The sequence below is a fragment of the Sinocyclocheilus rhinocerous genome, unplaced genomic scaffold (assembly GCF_001515625.1).
Source record: "Sinocyclocheilus rhinocerous isolate Xijiao unplaced genomic scaffold, SAMN03320098_v1.1 scaffold263, whole genome shotgun sequence".
In the NCBI taxonomy this organism is placed as follows: Eukaryota; Metazoa; Chordata; class Actinopteri; order Cypriniformes; family Cyprinidae; genus Sinocyclocheilus; species Sinocyclocheilus rhinocerous.
In genome coordinates this window covers 2334214-2346075 of record NW_015645086.1, presented here as the reverse complement: position 1 = coordinate 2346075, position 11862 = coordinate 2334214, and the positions used below count along the sequence as shown (strand labels likewise).

The 11862-nt window shown below is 37.5% G+C and overlaps 2 protein-coding genes across 5 annotated transcripts in view; one reads left to right on the top strand and one right to left on the bottom strand.

The window, feature by feature from the left end:
• The window catches only part of LOC107705727 (exosome component 10-like), a 10757-nt gene extending 2719 nt beyond the window's left edge, over positions 1-8038 (top strand). The window contains exons 6-25 of one of the 3 annotated variants that reach the window (XM_016509166.1): positions 325-433; positions 555-630; positions 707-817; positions 903-1046; positions 2559-2749; positions 3098-3254; positions 3431-3579; positions 3671-3721; positions 4669-4780; positions 4912-4959; positions 5065-5140; positions 5236-5348; positions 5539-5631; positions 5714-5782; positions 6795-6888; positions 6996-7069; positions 7159-7381; positions 7482-7543; positions 7651-7724; positions 7830-8038. In XM_016509166.1, coding sequence (XP_016364652.1) covers positions 325-433; positions 555-630; positions 707-817; positions 903-1046; positions 2559-2749; positions 3098-3254; positions 3431-3579; positions 3671-3721; positions 4669-4780; positions 4912-4959; positions 5065-5140; positions 5236-5348; positions 5539-5631; positions 5714-5782; positions 6795-6888; positions 6996-7069; positions 7159-7381; positions 7482-7543; positions 7651-7724; positions 7830-7860 — 2057 coding nt within the window. In that variant the 3' untranslated portion in view covers positions 7861-8038. Of the gene's footprint in view, positions 1-324; positions 434-554; positions 631-706; positions 818-902; positions 1047-2558; positions 2750-3097; positions 3255-3430; positions 3580-3670; positions 3722-4668; positions 4781-4911; positions 4960-5064; positions 5141-5235; positions 5349-5535; positions 5632-5713; positions 5783-6794; positions 6889-6995; positions 7070-7158; positions 7382-7481; positions 7544-7650; positions 7725-7829 lie in introns of all 3 variants that reach the window. The other 2 variants (XM_016509164.1, XM_016509167.1) reach the window with 2 other exon arrangements.
• Positions 8039-9906: 1868 nt separating this feature from the next.
• The window catches only part of LOC107705729 (src-like-adapter 2), a 5664-nt gene continuing 3708 nt past the window's right edge, over positions 9907-11862 (bottom strand). Inside the window, exons 6-7 of one of the 2 annotated variants that reach the window (XM_016509171.1) lie at positions 11181-11313; positions 9907-10809 (exon numbers count right to left, since the gene is read on the bottom strand). In XM_016509171.1, the coding sequence (XP_016364657.1) occupies positions 10677-10809; positions 11181-11313 (266 nt within the window). In that variant the 3' untranslated portion in view covers positions 9907-10676. The remainder of the gene's footprint in view (positions 10810-11180; positions 11314-11862) is intronic. The other variant, XM_016509172.1, reaches the window with a different exon arrangement.

Genomic DNA, 11862 nt, shown 5'->3' with positions numbered 1-11862 from the left:
TAATGTTATGTAAATGAGTTTAAATAATTGTAATATTAAACAATAATTCAATTAAATAAAAATAGTAATGCGTTCAAATACTAATATGATAGTAATATTAAAAAGAGAAAATATAAATTTAAATAAAAATGAATTTTAATGTAATGCAGTATCTGCAGGTCCAGGCAATAATATTAAAAAGAGAAATAATATAAATTAAATAAAAATGAAATTTAGTGTTATTCAAATGAGTTCCATTATTCCAATTTTAATATTAAATAATTAATTTAAATATAAAAATAGTAATGTGTTCAAATACTAAAATGTAACCAAATGTATGACTAGATTTTGCCAACAAACACATCCGTAAGGAGAGACCGGAGGATTTGGATGTTCCTGCGGCATTGGTTGATTTTATCCATCAGCAGAGAACAAAAGAGCATGTGGACGACATGTAAGACACACATTTATGTAATTCATCCAGTGTAAAGTCGTCCAGTGCTTGTTTGTTTGTTATTTTACATCAGGGTTTAATGTTAGTCTTGTTTTAAATGGATTGTAATGCTGTTTCTCAGGTTTTCTCATCCCTATCAGTATGAATTGGATCATGTGGTCATGCCGGAGAGTCTGAAGTGTAAACCTGAAGTCCAGGTGAATGGCTTGATCATCCTGTTTGTTTTCCAGGAACTGTGATTTCAGTCTTTGTCACATTTTCTTTGTGTTTTAGATGTATAAACCTCTTGCCGAGTCCACTTGTCAGTTCATCAATACTTTAGATGACCTCGTTGCTTTGAATGAGAAGTTAGCCAAGGTGTCTGAGTTCGCTGTGGACCTGGAGGTATGACTGCTTCAGGTTTTCATGATGCTGTTTAGTCGTGTATCACTTTAGGTGTTTATAATTCGCACAAATTCTCTGTCTACAGCATCATTCCTACAGAAGCTTTCTGGGAATCACGTGTCTGATGCAGATATCAACACGAGAGGAAGACTTCCTCATAGACACGCTGGAGCTGCGCAGTGAAATGTACATCTTAAACGAGACTTTCACCGACCCTGCCATCATGAAGGTGATTGACTTTAATATTATGCTCTTCTATTAGATTTACCCACTTCGATTTGTGTGTGTGTGTTAAGGTTATTATATCTAACTAAATCTAAAAGCATAAAAACTTTTATGCCACTTGAAATAAAATAAACATTAACTGAAATAAAATATATTAAAAAACATTTAGTTGCCAAAGCAAATTTGTGCTAAAATAACTAAGTAAAACTGAAATAAAAATTTAAAACTATATAGACATTTAAAAAAAACAAAAGCTTATAAAAATGACCAAAACACACAACATAATTAGTAAAACTTACTAAAATGAAAATGAAAATATAAAGATTAAAGTTATAATAGTATCTCCGTTATATTAAAATAAATCTTGTGTGTGTTTATGCATGGCAGGCTGAATTTTGGGAGTTGCTTGTCATTCAATTTGCATATACATGTATATATTCAAATTCAAATCTAAAGACAAAACCTGGTCTTTTTACTAATAATGTTTCCTTATGTGCAACAAATCAGTCACCTCCATAATGACTTGTGATTATTTATTCCATGGTCTGTCTGAATACTGGATTCTGACTCGCTGGCGGGTATGCAGTAAAACCGTTTAATGCACAGGTTGTTCCAAGTCAGTTTAATCACCGTTCCATATTAATGCGCTGCTTTAATTGATGCACACTAACCAACACACATCACACAGAGAGAGAGAGAGAAAGAGAGATCGCTGATTGCGCTGCACACACACACACACACACACACACACAAACTTGTTGTCAACGCTTCCCGTGAATTCATTAATAAAATAGCCTAGATACTCGATCGCTACATTATATTCCCCAGCAACGAGGTGGTAAAATCGCTGTTTTTTAAGTAATTGTTTGTACAGAGAGACGCGCAGACGCAGAACGCAGGTACACACAACTGTCATCTCTCTCTCTCAAACGATCGATCGATAATTAATTGAAATACATGCTATAATTCATTCAAATAAATGTGATATTACCGCACTATTTCATCTCTGTGTATGATTTGAAGCGGGCAGAATGCTAGAGCTAACGTGCCGTAACGGATGAAAATAACACTCATTTTTACCCATTCGGTCAAATATTGTGCTGCAAAGAGCAATACTAGTTTTAACTTGTCTATAACTTGGCAAATGACCATGGAATAAGCGGAATAATCAACGGCTAGCCGTGCGTTAAAGGATTTTAAATGCACTTCGCGGACACTTCGCGTCGGGTGGTTCTTTGCCTCCACGTCGTGCATTTAAAATCCTTTAACGCACGGCTAGCCGTTGATTATCCCTTACGTAACTAAGGCTGCATGGGTGGTAAAAAAAAAATATTAACCAAGTTTTATCCATCAAACAAATTAAATTAAGTCCCACCTTCCATTTATATCCAGCTGAAGGTTTATTTTCATTCATAAATGTGTCACATTATAGATATAACACGTGCTGTGAATGCCATTTGATGATTGCTGTGGTTCCTGTTGTTTATGTTGCATGCATCACGTGTTGCTCCTGCAGGTGTTTCACGGTGCCGACTCTGACATCGAGTGGCTACAAAAGGACTTTGGGCTTTATGTGGTCAACATGTTTGACACCCATCATGCTGCGCGTTGCCTAAACCTCGGCCGAAACTCCCTTGACCATCTCCTGAAAGTCTACTGCAGTGTGAACTCTGATAAACGCTACCAGCTGGCAGACTGGAGGATACGGTAATCCCAGCGTTCAGTGCATTTAGCACAGATTGATCAGCATCATATCGTTCCTCATTGATCTAATCTCATTATGAGACAAAATGAACGGCGAATTGCCGCTATTTGAAAGTGAAAGTAAAATGCGCACGCAGCTTTTACAATCTATTTAAAAGTGAAGGAAAGCGAGGAAAAGAGGGAACGCCCCGCCCCCGCGGTGATACCGGTATTACCGGTGTTGTCACACATCGATTAACCGGTGGGAAAATTTCCTCACCGACACAACCCTACTCGAGCCCCAATTTTTCTGTTCGTCTGATGGCTGTAGCAGACATTGTGGTAATACTAGTGTGTGTTTTGTGTCTGTAGACCGTTGCCGGATGAGATGTTGAAGTACGCTCAGGCTGACACTCACTATCTGCTGTACGTGTACGATCGAGTCCGAGCTGACCTGTATGATACGGGCAACAGCCAGCCCACCCTCATTCAGCAGGTCTGGGCTAAGAGCAGAGACCTCTCGCTCAAGGTATGGACAGGTTTCTTCATGCCAACTAATTAAACATCCCAAATGCACAGAAAATATCAAATGTGTTTATTTTGTTGTGGTAATCATTTTGAATCCGTTCAACTGAATCGATTAAACGAACCAGCTCTTCCAAGTGATTCGTTGTATTTTCACAACCATCATGCGTTTCTCTTTAGAAATATGTGAAGCCTATTTTTACGGAGGACTCGTACATGGAGCTGTACCGCAAGCAGAAGAAGAGCTTCAACACGCAGCAGCTGGCGGCATTCAGACTGCTGTACGCCTGGAGAGATAAACTGGGACGGGAGAACGATGAGAGCACTGGGTAATGCTCCAAACCGTCTCTCTGCATATGTCTGGACAGATTACTAGTTACTGTGTAGTTGGTATGATTCATGAATGTTGTTCCTCCACAGATATGTCTTACCAAACCACATGATGATGAAGATCGCCGAGGAGCTTCCAAAGTAAGTTTTAAAGGGCCCATATCCTAAATTTAGTCTATACGTTTTCATGTAAAGATGTCCACTTTTGGTGTTCGTCAAGGTGTTTCTCTAAAATAATTTGGTGTAGTTTTTCATGAGCATTTTCATCTTTCTTATTAACTATTAGAATGAAACTGTCTGTTTTTGCTGTATACCATGTAGATATACACTATCGTTAATTTATTTTTTTAAGAAATTGATTCTGCAAGGATGCATTAAATTGATCAAAATTGACGTAAAGACATTTATAATGTTATAGAATATTTCTATTTTCAAACAAATGAATTCTTCTGAACTTTCTATTTTTCAAAGCATCTTGAAAAAATATTTCCACAAAAATTTTAACTGTTTTCAACATTGATAATAGTAAGATGTTTCTTGAACATCAAATCAGCATATTAGAGTGATTTCTGAAGGATCATGTGACACTGAAGACTGGAGTAATGATGCTGAAAATTTAGCTTTGATGACAGGAATAAATTACATTTTAAAAATATATTGGTGTACCAATCAATTATTTTATACTGTAGTAATATTTCACAATATTAATATTTTTACTGATTATTTCATCAAAGAAATGCAGCCTTGGTGAGACTTCTTTCAAAAATCTTACCAACCCCAAACGTTTGAGCAGTAGTGTGATTGGCTAACCTCCACACAGTGTCATAGTTTGAAGAACGCAAGCATTTTATGATAATCATTTATCAGGATGGGCCAAATTACTGAAAAAAATGTTGATATGTAGACATGGGTGACTTTATAACCGTGGTGATTTCTGAACAAGCCATTGTTTCAGCTTCGTTTGAGTGGACTAGTGCATTTGAAATCCTTTTTTTCCCTATTCTTTGAATGCTTTATTCTTTTAAAGGCTGTGAGCTAGCTGCTCCTCACAGGAAGCTGTATAAACGCTTGTGTTGTTCCCTCTCTAGAGAGCCTCAGGGCATCATCGCGTGCTGTAACCCCACTCCAGCACTAGTGCGCCAGCAGATCAATGAGCTTCATCAGCTTCTCAAACAGGCTCGAGAGACTCCTTTACTCAAGGTGTGTGCTCAGACAAACACCAGTTAGCTCATAGACTCTTTCACTTCTATTATATCATTTGTAATTTTGCAGAATATGAAAGTCTAGACAGTATAAAATCAGTATTGACTAATAATGTTGTCTCTCTTCAGACAGAGGTACTTGCTGAAAAGAGGAAATCAATGACTCCTAAAAGAAAGGTGTGTTGACCGATATGTTCAGCATTTTTCTGTGGATCCAAACTGGCAGAAGCAGCAGTATTATTGAGTTTATTCTGAATTGCCCCTTTTGCTGTTGTCTTCTAGCCACAGCCTACTTCATTCGGACCGCATGACATCTCCCGCTCGTCTGAAAGTGATTTCCTGGACCTCTCCTCCTTTGGTAGGTCTAGATATTGTGCAGACCTCATGAGTCTTAAATTGCCTTAGTGTTATTTTAAAACCACTAATTGATATTTTCTCTACATATGCATTTAGAAACTCCAATCAAACCAGGAGTTTTGTTTTCAGAGGAGGAGGATGAAAGCGTGAACCCAGAGGAGAAATCCTTGCACGGCCTGATAGCTTCAGCAAAAATCAGCCTCTTCGCAGTAGGACTTTAAAAAAGAAATTTCGAGAAACCTGTCTATGTGTCTATCATTTAGCATGTCTAGCGGAAGTTAATTTAGTAAAATGTTGAAACATTTGTAGTTGTTAATGGTCTTCCTCTTCAGTTGGATAGTCTGTTTTGGGAGTTTTGATGTGTGTTGAGGATGTTATGTGTCATTTGTGTTTGAGGAGGAGGAGGAGGCAGCAGCAGCTCCTGCTCATCTGACTGTGGCACAACAAAAAGCTCACAGCATCATGGGGTCCTTTGAGAACCCCTTCAGAATGGTACAGTACTTCAGTTTAGTTCATGCCTTTTGTCAAGTTGTGTTGTGTACTTATTCACTGACATTTCAACACTCGTTTTCAGTATTTACCATCAAAGGACATTCACATATCCAAGAATGCCAAATATGACCCCTCTTCAAAGATTTATGAGGTATAGTTTCTTTTTTTCCTCTTTATATATAATATATATTATATCCCTTTATATTAGGGATGCACCGATACGATACTGGTATCGGTATCGGGCCCAATACTGCGCTCCTGTACTCGTAATCGAAAAAGTAACACTGAAAACAGAACAACAGAGAGTAGAATGGAGTTATTAGAGATTAAGGATGTCTATGAAGTACATGCAAGTAATTAATATAATGTTAAACATTCAATATTCACGCCTGTATTTCATGAATAATAATATGACATGTATACATCTCATATTATTATTATTATTATTTTGTTTCTGTACCCAATATATATAAAAAAAAAATTTTTACAAATGCTGTGAAAATTCAGGTATCGGTATCGGCGAGTACCAAAAATGAAAGTATCGGTATCGGACTCGTTCTGAAAAAAAGTGGTATCAGTGCATCCCTACTTTATATATAAATTATATTTTATTATATATACATTTTAATAAATATATATTTAGTACCTTTTATATAATATTCTATAATAAGTTATTCTTAATATATAAAATGATTTATATTTAGTATTTATTTTATTTACAGTGTATTTACTTTAGTAAATATTGAATAAAACTAATTATATTTACTTATTTACCATTTATTTACATATTGTGAAGTTTTAGTATTGTGTATATAGTTTTTTTGTTTTCTTATAGCAAAATAATGTCTCCAGTTTGAATGGTTTTAACCCGTTCTTAACATGACACACAGTGGGGATGTTTAGCGTCTCTTCTTTATGGCATGCTTTTATCATGTTTAAGCTTAACAGAACAGATATATGTTACAATGGACAGGACATTTGACAACAGGTGTAGACAAATGTGCAGAAAACCATATAAATATGGGGTGTGAATCTGAAGGCACCGATCAATTTGATTCAGGGAGTCACAAATGCTCCAAGATTATTCCCAGTGCAGTGAAGGGGTTCAGGTTAAATTGGCAAGTAGCTTATATTGACTATTTTTGTTGTTCTGTTTAAAACAGATCCGAAACCGCTGGAAATTACAGAGTGTTGAGCAGCAGCAGAAGGAGGCGCAGGAGAAACGGCAAGCTAAAGAACAGGCCAAGAAAGCTCAAGGTACAAATAACACAGCAGTTTTATAGAAACTCTGTGTAGTCTGAGGTTTCATTAAACCATCTTTGTGATAATTTAATTGTGCATAAATGTTTGTATCTGTCTTTCAGAGAAACGAAAGAAAGCCAAACTGAGTTACCAGGAGTCACTGCAAAATGTTCACACTGTCCGGCAGCAAGTAATGGTGAGGAAGCTTCAGCTCACCAACTGTACAAGCTGCATTGGATTATTTCTTCATTCTACACTCAGGTTTTGACAATCTTGTGTTTTTAGGAAGCAAAGCAAGCTGGACAGAAAAGAGAGAGAGCTGCCAGTGATGTTGGTGAAGAGAGTCTTAAACCAAACGTTAAAGTCTCAAAGACTGAAAGTGAGACATCGGTGGCTGATCAGTCGACAAAACCTGCTCAGAAAAAACAGAATGTTCAAGAGCCTGAAGTTCCCGAACAAGACTTCAAACCTTTTGACTACAGCCAGTCAAATTTTAAAATATTCGCTGGTAAGACATCTGCCTTTTTTCTGTCATTTTTCATATGCATTTTTTTTTTCGATTGGTGTTTTCAGGGCACTGTCTTCATTGCTTGTATTTTTTTCCACAGGTAAATCAAAAGAGAGTTCACAGTTTGATCCAAACAGACAAGCACATGGACCCAAGCAGAAGGTATTAACCTGTTTTGAAACGACAAGCATTCACTGTTTATAGAAATATCTGCTTGGTTTGATTTAGCTGTGCAAGATCACTGATTTTTAGCCAATTTTGATTCTCAGAAAAACCAAAAAGGACAGAAGAAAAGCGCTGTGGGTGGCAGGAGCATGTCTTATGTACCTGCCAAATCTGACCGGTAACACACACACATACACACACACACAGTTAGACTGAAGAAATGAATCACTGCCAGGGTTTAAAAAAAAAAGCATTTATATGATGGGATTATTTCTGTTTGCAGAGGGATTCGCCCAAACTGGCCCAAGAGATAGAAGTCTTCAACTGATGGTTGACCTTCCTCCATTTCTTTTTCCCTTTTTAAAAGCGTCCTTCATAACATTGAGATGTTTTGCAGACTGAATTATCTGTCATGACCGTTTCGGCACAGCGTTGTGTGCTTGTATACATATTAATTTGGTATTTGATCCGTCATTAAAATTAGATTTTAAAACCTTTTTCTCTCATTCTCTCTCTTTCATTAAAGTCTTCAATTATTTGAAGTTTAGATGTTTAGGATTTAATTAAATGTAGGGAAGGCATTTTTTTTCCAGAAATATTTTTTGTTATACTGGTTGAAATTCTCTTCACATCCTGATGGCAACAAATAATTAAAGTGATCTGTGGCAGGCTTAAAATGTTTGTCCGATCATTAAAATAAGACGCCCATACCGCTGCGCAGCCAATAGCGAGCGTTTGGGGCATGGCTACTGTAGCAGGCTCAGCCAGAGGGTGTTTAGCCAGTGTGGAAAAAGAAATAAAGATTTCGGTACAGAACTTTAAGCCAAAAGACTTGCCAAAATACACAGATACAGACAACTAGGGTTGCAAAGGGGTGGAAAATTTCCGGAAACTTTCCAAAAATCCCTGGAATATTCCAAAAAATCCTGGAAAGTTTTCAAAACTTCTGGAATGTTACCTTTTTGCAACCCTACAGACAACAAAGTAAAACGGGTAAACATTGGCAGTTTTTACATGATGGAGGAATTTGATGGACTGGTTGGGTTTCAATCGATGCGACACACTTGTGGAGTTTCTTCTCTAAAGTTCAAATTAAAAGTATTGCTAATATGTTGGACCTTTCTTTGAAAGTAGTCCACTTTAACCTAAGGCATGCTTCACTTTCATAACCCCGTAAGAGCTGTATTTGTGATGTTTGAGTCGTGACGGGTAAAAGGGTGTTTGTAAAGGTAGTTTGAAATGCTGCTCTGTTGATTTCATGCAGACTTTAAACACTGTTTTTATAACCGAAACCTAAAGGACTTTTTGAGACATGAAAGTGTGCTTGCGCTAACTTCCTTTGAAAAATGTTGTTTAATAATTTATCTTAATGACATTCAAGTGTCTAAACACTATCAAATATATATATATATATATATATATACACATACATGTATATTTGCAATACCACAGCCTCCAGGTGGCACTGCAATGTAACTGAGCTCTACCTTTTATCATCAAACAAACTACTGTGCCAATCATTCACTTTACTACACGTAGAGAAACATACAGCCTGTCAAATGTCTGTCATCAAAGTCGTGTGGAGGAGAAACTGTGGTTTTATGTAACAGATAAAAGTCCTTGGAACTTCTCAAATCAATTCTGATTTTTAATATCTATGTTGTTTAATAATTTATCTTAATGACATTCAAGTGTCTAAACACTATCAAATATATATATATATATATATATATACACATACATGTATATTTGCAATACCACAGCCTCCAGGTGGCACTGCAATGTAACTGAGCTCTACCTTTTATCATCAAACAAACTACTGTGCCAATCATTCACTTTACTACACGTAGAGAAACATACAGCCTGTCAAGATTATATGAAATGGAAATCTTTAGTTCAAATGTCTGTCATCAAAGTCGTGTGGAGGAGAAACTGTGGTTTTATGTAACAGATAAAAGTCCTTGGAACTTCTCAAATCAATTCTGATTTTTAATATCTAAAGCCATTCTGAGAGTGCTCTCATTAGCACTACACGGTAAGAACATAGCTGGTATGAATATCCCCCTGCACAATGCATAGCCCTTCACTTCCTGCTGCTCAAGACTGCGGTTCTTTTCTGAACAATGGGTGCAAAGACTGACAGGAAACACCTCATTCAAGATGCTTTTGTCAGCTTCTACAAATACAAAGATGACCTTGTTTTTTCTCTTGAGTTTATTTAAAAGAACATAACTTATGTCGATATATATCACAAGAGATAGTTCACCCAAGAATGAAAACTGGGGGATTTCTTACCTTCATGTTGCTCCAAACCTGTATGACTGAACACAAAAGAAGATCTTTTAAAGATCTTTTGAAGAATGTTGATAACCAAACTGTTGCGATTCCCATTGACTTCCATTATATTTTTTGACCATACAACTAAAGTCAATGGGATCTGGAACTGATCTTTTGTGTTCCACAGAAGAAACTCAAACAGGCTTGGAATGACGTGAAGGTGAGTAAATGTTTTCATTTTTTTGGGTCTTTACTATCTCTTTAAGCGACCATATATATTTACAAAGATTCACAACATTTGTCATAAGTCATAAATACGTATTTTGTTTGGCATTTTCAACAAAAAATGACATCAAACTCTGATACCATTGCTAAAGCCTCTTTGTGCTTCTTGTGACGTATCATTCTCTGATTGTGATCATATTTGTAATAAGCACGACACTGATAACGTTCCAGAAAGTGTGAGTGGAGTGGAAATGGATGTGTGCGCCACCCAGCTGTGTTCCCCCTCCCACTCACACACCCCTCTGTCGTTCTTTCCTTCAGTCGTTTTCTCTTTCATGTCCGCCAGGAGCGCGTCCACACAGGAAACTGTGACATCTTTGTCTCCAGCACCCACTCTGGAAGAACAGCAATGAGTCAGTGCGCGCGTCCGGGAACTTCATCCGACACCGCTTTCGCTCTTAAACTGTTTTTATGCAGAAATACACAAATGAAAATAGACGCTTCGATGCATTTTGGTTCATTTTTCGTTTCTGGGTTCGTTTCTGTAAAGTGTTCATCCCATATCACAGCATCAAGAGTCCAACCTCATTCAAACACTCGTCCTCCAAGTCTCATGACGGTCTTCCACTCATGTGTCCCAGAGCTGACAGCAGTCCTCACATTCCTCCGTCATGTAGAGGTACGAGTTAATGGCCTCCTTCAGTCCTTCGCTCACTAGAGAGTTCTCCGCACTGTCTTTACTCTGCCCGAAGATCATGGAGCTGCAAAGAGAACTCGTTTAGAAACCACTCTACTAGGTTTTGAAAAGATTATATTTTTGGGGATAATCTGTCATCATTTACTCACCCTCAAGTTGTTCCAAACCTGTATGAATTTCTTTCTTCTTTTGAAGAATGTAACCAAACATTTGATGGTTGCCATTGACTTCCATAGTATGGAACAATATATCCATACATAGTATGGAACAATATCATGGAAGTCTATGGTTACCAACATTCTTCAAAATATCTTCTTTTGTGTTCGGCAGATACTCGAAACTCATACAGGTGAGTAAATGATGACAGATTTGTACATTTTGGGTGATCTATCTGTTTAAAGTCACTTCATTTGTGACTGCATGCATTTGACGCACCTGTTCACGTCTTTCCAGTTTATAGTGGGCCTCTTCACGGCAACCGGAGGCGGGCCGGTGACCACTGGAACATTGTTGGATCCAATGATGTAGCACGGCTCCCCCAGAGTACAGCACAGTCCGTCCGAAACTTCTGAGGGACAGTTCACACTTAAAATCTGGCACAACACTTACTTTTCTGTACATTCAGCCAAACTATATATATATTTTAGCATGTTGCTATGAGGTTGCTAAGGAGTTTTTTGGTGGTTTCCAGTACTATTTACTTAATGGTGCACTACATAATCGACTTTTTTTGGTTTCCGACGATACAACAGTGGTCTTTGACTACTGACATCTATCAGCGTGGGTACAGCATGAAGTTTGTTAGCTGTAGAATTTCCATATTCTCAGCCATTTTTGTCGCCCACAATTTTTGCAACCACTGAAAATTATGAAGTATCAAACAGGTTTTTATAGGCACTGACTGGAATTCACCTGTCGTGTGAGTCCACTTGATTTAAACATTTCCTCAGTCAAAACTATTAGTCAGTATCATGTATGACAGGGCTGGGCAGCTTCGGTCCTGGAGGGCCACTGTCCTGCAGAGTTTAGCTCCAACCCTAATCAAATGCACCTGAACCAGCTAATCAATGTCTTCAAGATCACTGGAAAGCTACAGGCAGGTGTGTTTGATGAGGAT